The sequence below is a fragment of the Egretta garzetta genome, unplaced genomic scaffold, assembly GCF_000687185.1.
Source record: "Egretta garzetta isolate BGI_Z169 unplaced genomic scaffold, ASM68718v1 scaffold448, whole genome shotgun sequence".
In the NCBI taxonomy this organism is placed as follows: domain Eukaryota; kingdom Metazoa; phylum Chordata; class Aves; order Pelecaniformes; family Ardeidae; genus Egretta; species Egretta garzetta.
Genome location: NW_009260497.1, coordinates 672,417 through 689,361, shown reverse-complemented (window position 1 = coordinate 689,361; position 16,945 = coordinate 672,417). Strand labels below are relative to the sequence as shown.

The 16,945-nt window shown below is 49.7% G+C and overlaps 1 protein-coding gene across 1 annotated transcript in view; it reads left to right on the top strand.

Annotated features, from left to right (window-relative positions):
• Nucleotides 1-16,945, top strand: part of KY (kyphoscoliosis peptidase) — a 19,933-nt gene that overhangs the window by 708 nt on the left and 2,280 nt on the right. Inside the window, exons 2-10 of the mRNA XM_009644424.1 lie at nucleotides 871-933; nucleotides 3,088-3,150; nucleotides 5,190-5,264; nucleotides 5,519-5,560; nucleotides 6,164-6,214; nucleotides 8,166-8,248; nucleotides 8,621-8,729; nucleotides 11,548-11,665; nucleotides 16,296-16,484. Of these exons, the coding sequence (XP_009642719.1) occupies nucleotides 871-933; nucleotides 3,088-3,150; nucleotides 5,190-5,264; nucleotides 5,519-5,560; nucleotides 6,164-6,214; nucleotides 8,166-8,248; nucleotides 8,621-8,729; nucleotides 11,548-11,665; nucleotides 16,296-16,484 (793 nt within the window). The remainder of the gene's footprint in view (nucleotides 1-870; nucleotides 934-3,087; nucleotides 3,151-5,189; nucleotides 5,265-5,518; nucleotides 5,561-6,163; nucleotides 6,215-8,165; nucleotides 8,249-8,620; nucleotides 8,730-11,547; nucleotides 11,666-16,295; nucleotides 16,485-16,945) is intronic.

Here is a 16,945-nt window from a genome sequence, read left to right as displayed (position 1 = left end):
TTTTTGGTAGAAACCCAGCATGCCTTCGTTCGCTGGTCCTCCTGGGTGCAGGAGAGCCCTCGCTCGGGCGGTGCTGCACGCTGCACATTGCTCGGCCTCTGGCCCCGGTGCTTGCAACCCAGGGTGCAGGAGCAGGTGACACATGCACGGATACTAATCTGAGGACCATGGCTGCACCTTGCTCTGTCCTGCAGTGGCCCCGAGATGCCTCCCCAGGCTCTCTCAGCCGTGCAAGGGGAGCTGGGGGAGAGCTCGGCAGTTTCACCCGAGACAAGCACCTACTACAACAGAATACAGGGGCAAAACTGTTTTGTTTGAAGCGTGTCTAGGCTTTGTCTCCAAGGGTGACTACCCCGAGCCATTTATAGCTACAGTTTGGGACAGTCTCCCTGGCCCAGCTCCTATCCTTCAGGGGATCTTCCAAAAAGTTAAGGCTGTGCTCTGCAACCGTAAGGGGACCCTCCCTGCAGAAGTAAAAGGAGAAAAAGGAGTATTCCTGCTCTAAAACCTTGGAGAAAAGCTAGATTTTCCAGGCAACCAGTTCCAGGCTAGCAAGGATAGGCAAAGCTAACACAGAAGTTGCATTCGTGCTTCATCTAACCTGGCATCCAGCACCTACCCAAATACAAGCAAGCCCTATCGAAGCAACTTCGACTGGGATGGTTGCACTTTCTTCCCCCAATATTTCATCCTCCAGCAACAGGGGCTGCGACAAATGCTGCAGAAGAGGGGGAAGGTGGATCCCAATGATACCTGGGTTCAGCTGGAATGATGGGTTACACGAAAGGTTTGGGGATGCATGGCCCCCAGGCAGTGCCAGAACCCCACTCCAGGAGGGCAGCCTGCCGGTGTCACGTTTGTATTTTACAGGTTTGCAGGATGATGGAAATGGAAACAGCAGATCACAACCACCTCAGGGAACAGACCCGAACGGTATGTCGTCTTCTGACTCTACTGCTAAACTAACCACAGTGTGCAAAACCCTCTGCAAGCTCTTAGCATCCGGCTGTGCCTCTCGAGCACAAACGTGCTTGAAACAACCCATCCCTTTCCAGCGCTTTGGAGGGGCTTCAATGGGGACAGGCAAAGGGTCTCGGTCCATGTGCCATGGGAAACATCCCCTCCGTGCTCTCCTCTGCCCCGTGGCCAGGATGCACATGCGTGGCACTGCAGAGCCCGCACTCGACCATCCGCAGGGGATTCTCCTGCAAGCTGCCACAGAGCCCAGGCGTATTTCAGGTGCATGGAGCTCTTGCATTTCACAGCCAGCTGATGGCAGAGGGAATTCAGTGCCCCAGGTTGCAGATACAGCTCCCAGGGGCCTCCCCAGCACTCACACAGCTTAAGCAGGGTCTGGGGCACGCAAGAAACCTTTGGGGTTTCAATCTTTCTTCATCGCCCCCCACTCAGAGATTGCTGAGTGCAGGGCAGGCGTGATCGCTATCCAGGAACAACGTGGCTGCTAGGCTTGAATGTTCCCCTGCCAGTTCCTCACCCCTCTGCCCCAAAACAGTATAGAAGGAACATCTGAAGGGGTTAGCAGCCAGGCTGCCCACCGCCAGGCTGCAGGACTGCAATGCAATAGGACAGAGCGGCTCCCAGGGAAGGGAATCGCACTGCCCAACTTGCTTTAGTCTAAGCCTAACGCGGCATCTAGCAGAGAAAGGCAGGGGGCAAAGGTGAAAGCAAGACAACAGGTAATTCCCACAGTACCAAAGGGTGGATTCTAGTTATACCAAGCTGGAGCTTTGCTTCCACAAGCCAAGCGATAGCAGCATGCAAAAGCCTTGCATGGTCCAAGCTCCTCTGCAATCAGTGGTGGCTGGATGGCACTCACAGACTGTAAGCGAGCAATATTTCATGGCAAGAATCAACTTTGGGGGTTTTTTTGGGCTGTTACATACCTGATGGTCTCAGACACCAGATCACAACAGCCTCTGCTTTAGGAAGCAGATACATATTCAACACTCTCTTGCTCTTCCATCATGCTCTGGTCTGCAACCGGAGCTGCAGAGACAAGTCAGAGCCTCCATTACAAGTGAGAGGACAATATCAATCATTCACTGCCCCGAAGTAATGGCAGGAGTATTTAGTATGCATAGGGGAAACCTTTCCTTGCAGCTCTACCTTTGGCACAAGTTAAATCCCCATGAAAATTACTAAGGGACGCAGACACCAGAGGAGCAGGCTGAGCTCCGGCTCCTCTAACACCGCAGGGGTTAATAAATTCCCCTCAAATCAGCCATGTTAGCGTCTTGGTGAAGCCTCTGACACCACCGAGCAGCTGGTGCTGCTGAAATATTTACAAACTGTATTGCATAAGCCTCACCCCAGCCCCACCGAGGTAAACAGGCTGCGGCCCCATGCTGCGCCACAAAATCCCATCATTCACGGGCCTGATCCTTGTCTCAGCCACGAGGTACGAATGGTATCCGGCCTTCAGGACGAGCCGCGAAAACCAGGTTCCTTGTGCTGGTGGCTGGCAGGACGGCAATCCCCTGACGCTTTGAAAAAGAGCAAGGGATCGCCCTGGCATCCTGGCCAACGTCCACGCTGCCTCCGGCAAGGCTCGAGCATCCAAAGCCGCGCGGGAGCTATGGCTCGGTGTCACCTGGCATTTGCTGACCGCCCTGGCTGACTGTCAGCACGGCCCGGGGGAGCGGATTTATGCTGCCTACAATTCTCCGGGCAGGCACCTCCCTCTGCCCCAGGGACCCTGGGGCCACCCTCATCGCTGAGGCAATGGGGGTCTCCCAGGGCATGGAGGGGAGAGATGAAGAGGACGAGATGCTGGGAACAGCAGCATGCTCCTGCGCAGGGACCGCATCACCTCCAAGATCTCCACGCTGCCCTTCCCTCCCTCCCACCTCTCCAAACATGTGCCCGCTGGTCCAAGCACCCTACCCCAGAGCAGGGTCAGGTGCTCCTGAACCACCAGCAATGGGGCTTCAAAGCCAGAGAAGGGGGTCGGGCCTCTCGCCTCGCTACTTACCTCATTGCTGAGCAAAGGCACAGATTAAGGCCACCTCCATGCCGGGCGCTTCTGCTCCTGTCAAAGTGCTGAGATGTTTTTCTTTGTACAACCAGGCGGGCAAGTCTCCAGGGAGCCCTGCAAGCAGACACAAGCCGTTACTTCTTACTCTAATGAAGGTAAGTGGTGACCCAAGGGATAGCGGTTTTGCAGAGCAGGGCTTTGGTGACCTCCCACTCAGGCTTTTTTTTTTGTAATAGTTACCTCAGAACACCCTGAAAGAGCGAAAAAAGCCCCACCCTGACCATTTTGTGATCTTGAGCATGAAGAATTAAAAATCCTAGGGGAGGCTGGAGAATCCTCAGGTCTCTTAATGTGGACGGGTGGAGGTGGGTCCTACAGCACCTGGGTTCCCACCATCCCCCTGACTGCCAGGCACAGCACAGATGTAATCAGAAAGCACGATAACACTCCTGCCAATGCCAGGTATTTCCAGTGCTGATGGAAGGGTGCAAGGGCTGGAAGAAATAATACTGGCAGAAGTTTAGCTTAAGACAGCCGGTCACAGAAGACCTTTCGTAGGGTAGGTCCTTGCCAGGAGCCATCCCTGCACCGTGCTCCAGAGCACTCACTGGCCCAGGACTTGTCTGGCCACAGAGAACGAGGAGAAATGCAAGCGTTTCTTTATGCTGGATGTCTTGGTTAGGAGTAGCTAAAAAAATAATTAAAAAAAAAAAATCATAAAAGCATCAGCAATCGTTTCACTGCATTAGTTTTTAAGGCGGTGGATGTGGTGCTTTGAAAAATATCTGTGGGATTGCAGTTTTTTTCATTTGTGAAATGCCTTTTGAACTTCAGGGAAGAAGGCATTCCTCGTCATTAAATTTCTTTCTTGAAAACAAAAATATGTAATTTATGGGGGAAAAAACAGAGAAAGGGGCAGTTGGCAAGAAAACTCCCAAAAACCCAAAGATAAAAATCATCTTGAGAAATAAAAAAGGAGCCCTAAGAATATAAACACTGTAAGGAAATGATACTGTTTGTGCAAAGTCATGTCTTCGAGAAACAACTTCATTTTACCTTGGAATTAACTGACGAGATGCACCAACCAGCTCTAATCTCGACACCCTGATATATGCAAGCACTGGAGTAAAACTCTAAGATTTAAAAGGGTTTTTTTTTACAGTTTTTACAATTTTTCTTGCCTTCTGCTTTTGGGGTTTTAAAGGACATCAAACTTTTCTGCATAGTCACAGGAGATAAAAAAACACCTTCTTTCTAAATTTAAATTCTGAGGAAAAACTTATTCATCAAAATAAAAGTGCAGGTTCCTACCTAATTAGCTGTTTCCAAGCGCTGGCTTTTGAGGAAAACCCCAGATGCCACGAGACTCTCAATAAAGCTGTAGGAGTTAGCACGTGCAATTGGATGGCAGCCCCGGGGTGCATTAACATCTTGACCTTCAGTCTCCAAAGAAACCTCTGCCTGATCCGAAACGAGGAGCCCACGACTATGCCAAGGTCCTCCAGGGAACCTCAGCAGTTTGCAAAACCTCCTGAAATACAAAAAAAAAAATTGCAGTCTCTTTCAAAAAGTTCGACACTCTCTAACTTTTTTTCCTTGTCCTTCTCTCTATGAAACGTTAAACACAAGCCCCCCAGATTTCCATCTGAGGTTGCTCTGGAGCATCTGGAGCACAAGTCCCACACCTGGACCACAGAGCTGCCTCTTACGGCCAATGGCCTCTGCCAAGTCAAACCATTTTTGTAGCTCTGAGCCTTTTTCTGTTTGATTCCAAGAAAAATCAATGAAAGAAATTGATTCTCTGCTTACCGTATCTCCATCAAGAGCTATTTAATATGGTGATAAACCTTTTTTTTTTTAAGCTGCCACATAATCCTCACTGAGGACCTCTGCTTCGTTTATGAACCACTTTATTCATCTGTTCGGCTGTAACGGGCTGTCTTTGGTATTTTGAGAATTACAAATCGTGCTGGAGGTGACCAGAGGCTTTCTGGCCCTACAATTTACCTTAAGGGTGCTTTGCTTTGCCAGGAAAGCCAAGCACTTTGGTACCTTCTCAGTCCCCAGAGCTGCCACTTCTTTTGCTAAAGAGAAGAACTGGCCTCAGTGGTGGCTCAGCAGGCAATCCTGCCCTTCTCCTCCGTGTTCTGCTTAGTTTTCCCTTTCTTAGGGAGTTTGCCACCATGTCTTGCAGGAACCCAAGTGACGGTGGAGATTCATGCCAAGGATACCACCCCACAACTCTTCAAGAAACTCTCCTTTGGAAAAGGTACGGGGCTTTGAATCCTGGCGGAATGGGTCATGGGTGGGAGGGAGAAGGGGCTGCATCCTCCCCTTTGCAGAAGTAGGGAAGGCAAGAAGCCCTCCTGGAGCTGGACGAGATGCTGCACCTTTCAACCTGGGGCTGGGGTTGCGATGATTAGGTTAGGTGCTAGGTTAACGGTTGGACTTGATGATCTTAAAGGTCTTTTCCAACCCAAACGATTCTATATGATTGCACTAACCATGCTGGTGTTGTTGCAGGTCCCCGGAGGCTGTCCAGCCTGAGAGGTCAGGACAACAAAGGTGAGGCTCTGCTCTGCCACAGCACCCAGGAGGTCCCTCCCAGGCTCCCTTCTCCCCAGGGGCACTCGAGGCTCAATGCCAACCCCTATGCCAGCTCCCCCTGCCCAGCAGATGCTGCTGGACCCTGCCAGCTCCTGGGGCTTGAGGAGCAAAATCCTTCTCCTCTGGGATAAGGCAGGTGGTGACAGCCTGGGGGCCACAGCGTCCCTCAGAAATCCTCCAGCTGCCACTGAGCTCTCTGCAGGGTTATCAGCTAATGGCTCTGGAGCTCAGCTCTCCCTTCTTCCACGCCTGGAGGGTTTGGCCGGGTGTCGGCAGGGGTTAGATGTCCCCAGCCCCTGGGCTAGAACAGGAGATGTCTGACTGCAAGGGAACGTGGCCCCTGCAGAGGCTCAGGATGGCGGGGAGGGGTGGCAGTCTAGGTGGCTTGCTTCATCCCTCTCCCCTCAACATCCACGTCCGAATGCAAGGGAACAGGCAGAGAAAAGCCTCAATTTCATCTTTTTCCACCCAGCCCCACTCCCCAGAATCACTTATTTCTGTTCGTCTTTTTTCCTCCTGCCAACACATGCTCCCCTCATGCTCCCTTTCCCAATTTTCTAGGTTTCCAGAAGACTGAAGCCCCGCGGCCGCCAGGAGGAAAAGACCTGCACGGTAACTATCAGCTGTCCCCACGCTGGTTCAAGTCCTAAAAACACGGCTCTTACCCTGCTGCAAGCCCAGGCTGAAGCGCACGCACAAGGGATTTAATTTCTATTAGCAGGGGTAATGTTCAGCTTCCCCACCCATCGGGGTAGCAGATGGGGATGGCTTCGGGAATGTCACATGTGCCCGAGTCCTTCCCATGGCTCCGCATGCGGGGAAGGCCGCTCTGCAAACAGGCACGCTGCACGCTTCCTAACTGCGCGGCGCGACGTGAGCTACTGCAGATTCCCCATCTGCACAGAGCCTTTGCAGCTGTAACCTGACAAAGACAAAAAACTGATAACCCAGTTTAAAAAAACAAAAAAAATCAAGAACCCCCACCCCATCCCATTCCCAAAAGGCAAAAAGTAATTTTCAGAACTGTAGAGAGGAGGAACCTTTAAACGAGTAAATCTGCTTTATCTCTCTCTCAGGTCGGGGTAATAGCCCTTTTCAGGGAAAAGCGAGATAAACAAACAAGCCTGTTAAAGAAACAGATGCTGCCTGCCTACACGCTGATTTTGGCAGATGGGCGCCTGCCCAGCATGGGGATGTGCCTGCATCCCACCTGGCTGGCTGCACTGTCACCGGGATGTGGGATGCCCCATAACCCCTCCCCGGGGCAGGGGTTTCCACGGACAGGGCTCACATTAACCAAACACCTTTGCAAGTCGGGAACAGACCTTCTGGCCTCCTCCTCAGTGGGCTGGAGCTGGCAGCAAAGGGGCCAGGGCCTATTTTAGGCAGATGGAGAGGGAGAATGAGGATGAATAGAGATTTCAGAAGCCCTGGCAGCTTCTCGGCTAGTTTAGGATGCTCTCGGAGCCTCTGGTGCGTCCCCAGCGCCCGCTGAGCAGGCAGCGGAGGGGCGTCCTGCTTGCTTAGCAAGGGTCACGAATAAAGCAGCAAGTGAGCAGCCAGAGCCTCTGTGCCCCACGCGCAGCCCAGGGCAGTTCACTTCTCCTTGTCACCTGTCCCAGGGCAAACAGCAGCTCTGCAGCACCTTTCACTCAGCGCTCGGGAGGCAGGCAACAGCATTTTCACTTTGTGATCTCTCTTAAATCTTTTTTTCCCAGAGAAATAACAATCCTACGGAGAGCGCTAGAAGAATCTCTTTAGTCCTGAAGGGCTTTGCCAGCATGTGACAGGGGGAGAGATTGCTGTAGAGCTCCATTCCTCTCTCACCAGCCCAGAAGAAAAGGGAGCGCTGAGCAGGCGGCGCACCAGGGGAGGTGTCCATCCGATAACGTCCGTGCACCGAGCTAGAGCTGGTTCACTCGGGTGGCTCCCTGATGAGAACAGCATTGGCTCATTCAGAGGCTGTTAAAAAAATAAGTTATCTGATTAATTAGGGCAAGTTATTAACCCTTGATTCACACTGCGCCTAGAGCCTGCAGAGACGCAGAGGGGCAGGCACACCAGTTTCAGGCCAACCGCTCCCCACATAACATTTGTCGTGAGCTTGAATTAGTGCAGAATCGTGCCCCTTTGCTGTGTAAAAGTCATCGCTTTCAGCAAAACCGCTGAAGAAATGCAGCTCTTTGCTGAGTTTTTTTAAAAAGCCATGGTTTTGCCAGGGTTTCCCCAGCACAGATTTTCCCTGATGCTCCTGCATTCTCCCTCACGCACCTCCATATAATATCCCAGGAGTTTCTATGCTGTTATACAGTGCCAAAGATGCAGGGGCACACCTCCAGATCCAGCATTGTCCAAATTATACTAGACTAGACAGGATGGCTCCTGCTCTTCATGCAGCTGGCAGGGACCTCCTGTGAGTGCCCTGGCATCCTCTGCTCCCTGAGCACCCGCTGATGGATGCCTCCCTGGGTCAGGCAGGAGCTCTGCAGCCCCCTTGTTCAAGAGTACAGCCAGGAAAAATCCTCCTCCTTTCCCGAGACAATGACAACTTGTTTTTTCCCAGAATATCCATGGGATAAATCCTCTTTGAAATCCCTGCCGGTAGATCTGCAGCAATTCGAGAAGCTGGATGCCTACGCATTAAAAGTAAGTCTTCCTTTTGCCACTGCCTTCCTCCCAACTCCCCTGCGGGGCCATTCCTCAAAACCTAGCTACCAGCACTAACCCCAGCTTAGCCTGAGCTATTGGGGCAAACGCCTCAAAATCTTCCAAACAAGTGAAAAAAACATTTCCCTGCAAACAGAGATCCCACTCTACGACAGAAATCGTGACCAAAAATACTTCTTGCTTGAAACAGGGCTTTGCATTTCTATTTTTCCATGAAGCTCAAGCTAGAGCAGCCTCCTGGCAGCTGGGGTCTCACCAGCTTTAGAAGAGCAAGGGAGTGGGGAGGACGGGAGATCTACCATAGCAATTTTGTCACCCACAAATCTTGCAACGCTTCCTCCTCACAAACAGGTAAATGTCAAGAACAGCGTAGAGGAACTTGTTAAAGCCCTGCTTAAACAAGCCCGGACTGACCTGGAGAAAGTCCGAGCCATATGGATGTGGATATGCCATCACATAGGTAGGTTGAGCTCTTCAGTTGAGAAGATAAGGCTGTTGCTCTCGCCCCCGTTACTCTGTCATTGCAGTTTACTGTATGTCTCCTAGGGTAGTTTCACATGGTGGGAAGGATTTCTGGAATATATCGAGATGTTATCTTACGATCTCTGTTTCCGTGCTCCCTCTCCTAGCACTGCCAGGCCCTACAAGGTTCACATGTAAATGATTTCTCTTCCATGTGATGAATCTGTAACTCCTACCTGATTTATTCACGGGCGTAACCATACAAGTCCCTATCATCTAAGCAGCCGGAGCACAAAGCCAGGATGCCGAGCACCAGAGGCTTGGTTGGAGCCATTCAACACCACCAGAAGTTTTGCCTCCATCTCTGTCCTGAATCCCTGCGCCCCCTATGCAGCCGTTCCCAGAGCACTCTGCAGCCCAGGACTTTGCTCCAGGAGGGTCTTGACATACCTTGGTACCACCAGGCACCATCGAGCTGCCTTGCCCAGCTCAGTGTCACCACAGCTCCTTCTGCAGCTCCTCTGTTCTCCCCCTTTCGGCAGCAGACCAGCCCTTGCAAGGAGCAGCCTGGACCCAGCCCAGGGCTCAGCACAGCCCGTCCTGGGTGAGGTCCCCTCTTGCCTTTGACAGGCTCCCAGCTGTTTCCACAGCCAGCTTTGCCCCTGTGTATCATGGATACATCCCACACTCCAGTCTCTAGCTGGTACCTGACTGCGTTTGTCCTGCTGACCCCTCCATCAGCCATGTTGGCACAGTGCATCGGAGAGGCCAGCTTTCACAAAACCTGCTGGCTCCTGCTCGGTTGCTGTTTCTGCCTGTACATGTACTCTTTCAACCTTCCTGAGAGCTGCAAGCATTCCATTTCCCCTCCCCTTCCTACCTGACCCCAACCCAGGCCAACACCAGTGTTTTGGAAATAACTGAGATGCGAAGAGGACAAGGAAGGAGGATGCGGCAGCATTTGCAGCCTCTCCAGCCTGGCACACCAGAGGGGGCACAAAGCTTCTTGCCACCCCAAGCTCCTTGGTGGGGGGGAAACTGGATGTTCAACTTCATTGCAATTTTGCATTGCATATGCACAAATATTTCTTTCCCATTACCTGTTGGGGAAGGAGGGGGAGAAGCACAGCTTTCATTCCCTCACTCTTGCACATCCTGCCGGGCTCTGCTGTGGTGCAGTTTGCTGGCTGAACCAGCCAGCTGACGGACAGCAGAAGAGCAATTTGGGAAGCACTGGCCTAACCTCACGCCCACCGAGATCAGCAGAGCTTTGCCAGCAACCTCACAGTTAGCATAGTTAGGTCAATCCCAAGCAGCTTTAATCTTGCCCTTAAATATGCAGACTGCTGATTTCACTGCATTTTCTGAAACCGAGCATTTGACTCTCCCCGGCACCAAGCTCCCGCGGGCTGCTGGTCATGGAGTCTGTATGCTGTTAACTCATTTCTGCCTGCTGCTGCCCAGGCCAGACCCTGCTTGGGACAGCCGGGCTGGCTTGGGTCGGCCCATTTACCTTATGTGCATTCACGGGATGTCTCTGATCCCCAACCAGGTACGCTGTCATCTCCTCACAGGACTTTTTTTACACCGTCTCAGCCCCAGTTCTCCTTCCTTCCTGCAGAGGCTGACCCCTATTTACATGCATGGGAAAAAAACACAGTGCCAGGAATTTAAATCAGCTCACGAAAATATATCTATCCTGGAAGAGCACTGGTGATATAAACGCCTTCCTTGTTTGGATTTTAAGTGAGCGCGCCGCTCCCTGGATACCTCTTCCCACCCAGCTCAGCTCCCTGCCCGTGATGGGCTGCTACCGCCATGCAGCAGTAGCACTAGGAGAAATTATTTTAGCCATAATTTCTAGCATAAATAGTGAGCCACCTGCAGCCAGCTTGCTCTCCCTACCCCTCAAAGTGCTCTGCAGCTTTGCTGGTGGCCCAACGAACAGCTCGGGTCGAGAAAGCCAACCCTCCCTGCCAGCCCCACGAGCCAAGCCAGAGGCAGCCATCAGCTGAGCCCCTCGGATAAAAGACAAGCGGTTGCAGCATTTCATCAAAGCACAAATACAGTGTGCTGCCAGCCTTTTTTTTTTTTCCACCTCTTCCACAGCTTTAAAGGGAGGAGGAATCAGCTGATGCAGCATTCCTTAGAGCTTTGTCAGAAAAATACGCTCATATTTTAAGAAAGAGGTTATGGACATGACCGAGGTTGGTCGGTATTGAATTAGCCTTCCCAGACCAGTTCCTCAAGCTCTGTCTGAAGGAACCCTGCTGTGCCGCTTTTCTGCATTCATTCAAACAAATTAAGATTTCCCTCACTTCCAGGTATTAACGTGACTCACTTGCAACAAATCATTTCAGGTATTTCCCAACAAGCTACTTTCCAGGTATTTTTAATACGGATTTCCTGTAAAGAGCACAAAAAGCTCAATGGTTTCCTTTGACAGTAACACAAGGCCGACTCCTTCAAACACAGAGCGCTCTGGTTTTTATCGGGAGCCCTTGAGATTGTGGATCCCCCCCAGCACAAGGGCAGCCGGAAAGGACACTTTCTCTAAAAAAGCAGAGTTTTCCTCCCATTTGGATTCAACTGCTGAATCCCAGCCCAGGCTTAGAACAAACAGTGACCAGAGGGAGACCTCGTCCCTCTCCCCCCACCAGCCATCCACGACGTTCTTGTGCAGCCCGCGCCACAGCTCCTTTCTCTTTGCTCGCACTCACAGAGATGAAAAGCAACCCAAGCGTTGCTCCTGCTGCCTGTGGATCCCATCGCCTCAGGCTTTTGGATGAACTTTTCGTCTGTGTTCCTTCCCACAGAATACGACATAGTGGGCTACCATAACAAAAGCCAGCTGTCGAGCAAACCCATGGACGTGCTTCAGACGGGGAAGAGCATTTGCGAGGGATACGCTGGCCTCTTTGAACAAATGTGCAGGTAAATTAAGCTCAGAAACATTCAATGCCAGGGAGAGTTAACGTTCGTTGACATCTCTGTGCCTATTCTGTCTGCCTTTGCGTTGACTGATGTGACTTTAAGCAGGACGCGGAACTTCAGCTTTCAAACCATGCTGTGGAAAAACAGCAAGTCCTAGAAAGGTCAATTTTGCTTTCTCCTCCACCCCCTCCTCCCCAGCATAATTTACTTTGTGCCATCTGCTGAGCTTCGCATTGCATTAACATAATGGCAGATGAAAACACAGAGCTAATTTGGTTAGAAGAAGCCAGGTTCTTCCTTTGAGTATCTGTATGTGAAGGTTAAAAGCATGGCAAGACTTCAACAAGAAGGAGTGCCGTCTCCAACATGCTCACATGCAAGGGGCAGGCATAGTCCCAGAAGGAGCTTTCCCAAAACCTTCTGGAGGTGCTCTCTCCCCTCCGCTACAGAAGCACCATGGGCACGCTACCTCACCCTTACCGCATCGTTTTCTGTGGCCAATCTCAAGGCACGTCACTGTTGAGGCCAATACTGCAATTCCCATTTTATAGCTACGTCAGGCATTTAACATCCATTCTCCTGCCTACAAAACCTTGTGAACTTCCCTGAGGAACCCAGTAGTTGCATAAATGAGTGGGATTTCCCCCACAAAGCAGGACTTTACAATCACAGAATTTCATAGCAGAGGCAGCCCCTTCCTCAGTGGGGAGCACAGGTGCCTTGCATACAAATTTAGAGCAAATCCCTTCTCCCTCATGTTTACTCCAACCCAGTTGTCCTGGTTTCAGCATGCATAGGTAACAACTGGCTTTCCACATGATCCAAAAAGACTTGGGAAGGCTTCACCATGAAACAAGCAAAGTCTAGAGGGAAAAGGACAGATTTAAAAATAAATAAATATATATAGAGATATAGATATAGATATGTAGTGTCAGATGCTAAAAGGGTGAATGCTTCCAACCAATAACATACCCTATGATATCGGATCTTGCTTTCGAAAGAGTAAAATAAAGAAATAGGGTGATGAAGTATGAATTTATAACCGCATCTTACGGAACAGTTATTCACAGTTAGAAGTGGGGGAAATTTGCCTCTGTTCATTAAAAAGCATACGTTTAGTTCATTAAAAACATTAATCTTCCCAAGGATATCTTTTACTATTTAAAGGCTCTTTTGATTTACTCTTAATTCCTCAGTTCCAGGTTGATTATTCATCCTGTGCTTCAGGAAACCTCCTAGTCATCCAGCCTAATACTTCTGTCAAATATTAGCTAAATGTTTAGCTCCTTTCCTGAAAAACTACAACCAAAGACAACACCCCTGTCTTGCAAAGGGGATCTCCTCATCCCTTCTTCCTGTGCACCGGCCAAGTCTTACGCTGAGTCTAAGCATAAAGACAAGAGGCAAAGAGCCATTGTCTTATATAGGAGTTTTTCAGAGCCAAGTTCTGGGGAAAAGAAGGTCTTCAACATGAATTTTTTTCCCTAGCTCCTGTTGAGGCAACTTTAGCAAACAACCCAATTTGCCAGTCACCAGGAGTCCCCCCAAAGGCCCTGCTGAAGTCAATGGCTGACACTGATTGAGTCCTACTTGTCCCAGTGCCAGCAGGGAGAAGAGTTCCCACTGCAGACACAACACTGTCACCTCCGACCACAGCTTTGGCAGCCAGACTTCTTCCCATTAGCCAAGACTCCTGCCACAGAGGAAAGGTGGGCAGGGATAGTGGGAAGCTGGCCATAAAACACCAGTTGCCAAACATCAGGCATAACAGCAATGAACGTAGACACAGACCAATATTTTAGCAGCATTTATCAAGAATTGGCTCCTCATCTGACAACTAACTCAAGGAGGTAGCATGGCCAAGTGAATCGGGGCATGTAAATTCATGAAGTCCATTTGGGGCAAAACCTAGCAGTCCAGACTTGGGGAGAAACTCCCTTCCCAGAATTAATGATGAAGGCAAAGCTGGCCATGCTTCTTACAGTGCATCTGACCACTTAGCTGCCCCTTACTCATAGTTAATCTGCAAATAACCCAGGTTTCACATCCTCTTGCTTCTCCTGTTTTCTACAGTCAGTAGCTTTCCTTCTTCTCAGGCGTGGGAGTGTACACTTACCTACCACCAGTAAAAACCATTCTGTCTCCCTCTGGAGAAGCCAGATTTGCATTTTTTTATTTAGATGAAATCCTCAAAGTCAACCTGAAATCAAAGGGAAGAAGGTGCCACTGAATTTCAGTGACACCTGTAGCAAGACCCAGCTTATTTCCTACTCTTTTTGAAGCAGAAAAGACGCTTAGCTTTATACCTCCTTGCTGCACCAAGCAGATGTTGCCAGCTGTTTCTTAATTCAGTTCTTCCAGTCCACCTTGCATTCGGGTCATCTTCTACCATCACATTGCCAACCTCCAGAACTTCTGGAGATCTTCTCAATTTTCTCTCCTCCTGCTTAATTTATCTGTATGAAGTCAGTTACACGAGAACGAAGACACGATCGCTCTGTTCACCAATACAGGCCTGCTCTTTTACAGGATGTTTTAGACCATTTTTTTGTCTCTCCATTATTACTGAGACCACTGTTTCACTGCTCTGACCTTTCTTTGGGGAACTTTGAACGCATCCAAGCACAAACTCTTCTTGCTGCTTTGCTAGCAGATGTAGTTTCCTTGGGCAGAACCTGTCCCTTAATGTTATCTCTGAATATCCCAGCTAAGAAGAATGTCTAGAGAAGCATAGAAGGATTAGATGCCAATCCCCATAAAATTAGGGGGAATTTGGTACTTAGCTCCTGTTAGGCCCCTTTGAAACTCCCAGGATCAAATCTTCCCTGAAGTTCCCGGGCCAGCTCCTAGTCTCCATTACACCATGTAAATCCAAGCCCTCACCAGTCTTGTTGGTGGAGTTGCTCCAGATTTACTGCCCAGCTCCACGTTAGAATTTGGCTCGCAGGTGACTGTGGGCTGGCAAAGGCTTTACAGACCACCTATGACACCAGGTTTCTCAATGGCATTCCTTCCCATCCTGCCACGTTTGTTCCAAATACCTGGCATGACAGGCAGTGCCTCGCTATCGCCACGTAACAGCCCACGCTAAATGAGAGCTGGCTCGTGTGCTCCCTCCTCTTCTTTGCTGGCCATCTTTAGCAGGGGTGAGGGACCACCACGTTTCTCCTCTCCATATATATCTTGGTCTTCTCTCTGCCAGCTACCTAACATGAACTCCCAGCTGGCTCTCAATCCGCCCTTTGCAGTTGTGACTCTATTTTTTATACTCTTTCTTAAAGAATTTTAGAAAGAATGTAAGAACTTGATTTGATACCCTTAGAGTATCACATAACTAACACCCAGATGTCCAGGTTTGAGCTTAGTAAGTCTGCACAAGAAGCTGAAGTGGCCGCCTTCCCTTTAAACCAGCATCACCTCCGTGAAAAAAGCGGTCCTCCTTACAAGCACTACCGCCCTGCCAATTACCAGCCAGGATCTCTTAACAGACCTCAACTTCTTAACAGCCATGCTAATTATCTTCCCCATAAATATCACTTTTCTTCTGAGTTAAAACCCACATCATGCAGACAAGCTTACTCTTGGAGCATGCACAGTTTATTACTTAAGGTAGTGGTTCCATTCAACGTACTTTCCAATGAGGAAGAAAAATGCCAATACCACCCTACGCAAAAGACAATCCTCTAAGCAAAGAGATTTTAGATTGATGCTGAAATAAGATGCCAATGTTAGAATCCATTGCTATCAACAGCAGAGCTTATTAACACAGTGCTTATTTAAGCCTTATTTACACATCAACACAGGTATTCTTTTTTTTTTTTTTTAAAGAGACTATTTAATCATTTGTCCCCTGGGCAAGCATGAGCTACTTTTCAAGGAAACTACATCAGCATCCACAATCCCATGAGGTCTAAGATATCTTAGTTGGTGTCAAACAGCGGGTCTGCTGTTAGAGAGGGAACACAAGCGTGAACAGACGCACTTTTAATTTATAATTACATGGGCTAATTGTGGACAGCATCAAAGGGATTCCACTGAGTAACGAGACAGAGAGCAATTAAGCACACTTAATCTTTGTCATCCTCCTCTAACAACGCTGAATTGATGGTGCCTCAGACAAAAAGAGAGGGAATATGCAAAAATGGGAAAAGACCCTTCCTCCAGCGGGATGCTCTCTCCAAGTGCCTATGCAAAGACGACAAGAAAAAAAGGCCCCTACCCAACACCTTGGGCATCGTTACCTTGGTTTTTTTTCACGTGCCCACCCCGTATGAAGCCGTTCACTAGCACAGCCCAGAAATACGCAGTCTCTACACAATGTCAGTGGTCAAAGGGGAGAACTTGCCTGTCTCTAGATGCAATAACCTAGACAGTTACCACAGCAGTCTGCCACCAGGGTCAGAAGTCCGAGTTTTCAAAGAGAGGTACGCTCGCACACTTAGACATTTAAAACCCCCAATTCCCCTGGCACTCAAGGAGGCACCTGGGGAGCTGATGGAACTGGCCCCCTTGACTACAGGATTGAAGTTCTGCAGACACTCTGGACTTTGTTCCTCACATCCTTCCACAAAAGTACACTGAAAGGTTTAAAACAGAAGAGCCCTGCTGCATCTTATCGTTTTCCTTTTAGTATTGCAGGAATCCAGTGCATGAAGCTATCGGGATACTCTAAGGGGTACGGGTACAAGATGGGTCAGACCTTCACAGGGGACTCTGACCATGCCTGGAACGCCGTCTACCTTGATGGAAGGTGGCATTTACTCGATAGCACCTGGGGAAGCGGTGCTGTTGACGATGCTTTCACCAAGTTCACCTTCAGGTAAAGAACCTTTGTCTAGGTTAATACAGAAACCTACTCCCAAGGCAGATGAAAACTGATGGGTGTGATAAGAAACACCAAATGGTGACAAATTTTAGGTCCCACAGCAAGACCCGCAGCCCCAAGCAGGGTATCTGGGCTGCCTTTACAAGGGATGGAGCATGTACCTGTAGAAAGGCAGTGGCCCTGAGTGGCAAAACTGCTAAAAGTGAAGGTGTTTTGGTTACCACCTCTTCAGTTTTTGCAATACGACATGGCGCTTGATTCCTAGCTTCCAGCTGCCTTGAGAGGGGGTGCCTCCATAGTTTCAAACAACAGGCAGTGCCCCGCTCTTTCTTCAGGAGCCCACGGTTGCAGGGGACGGTGCAAATACTCCGGTTTTATCCAAAAGCTCAGCATTTGCCCTGGAAATGGAACACCAAAGCTCAGGTTCCTTCTCTGCCTGGAGAATTTCAAACCCT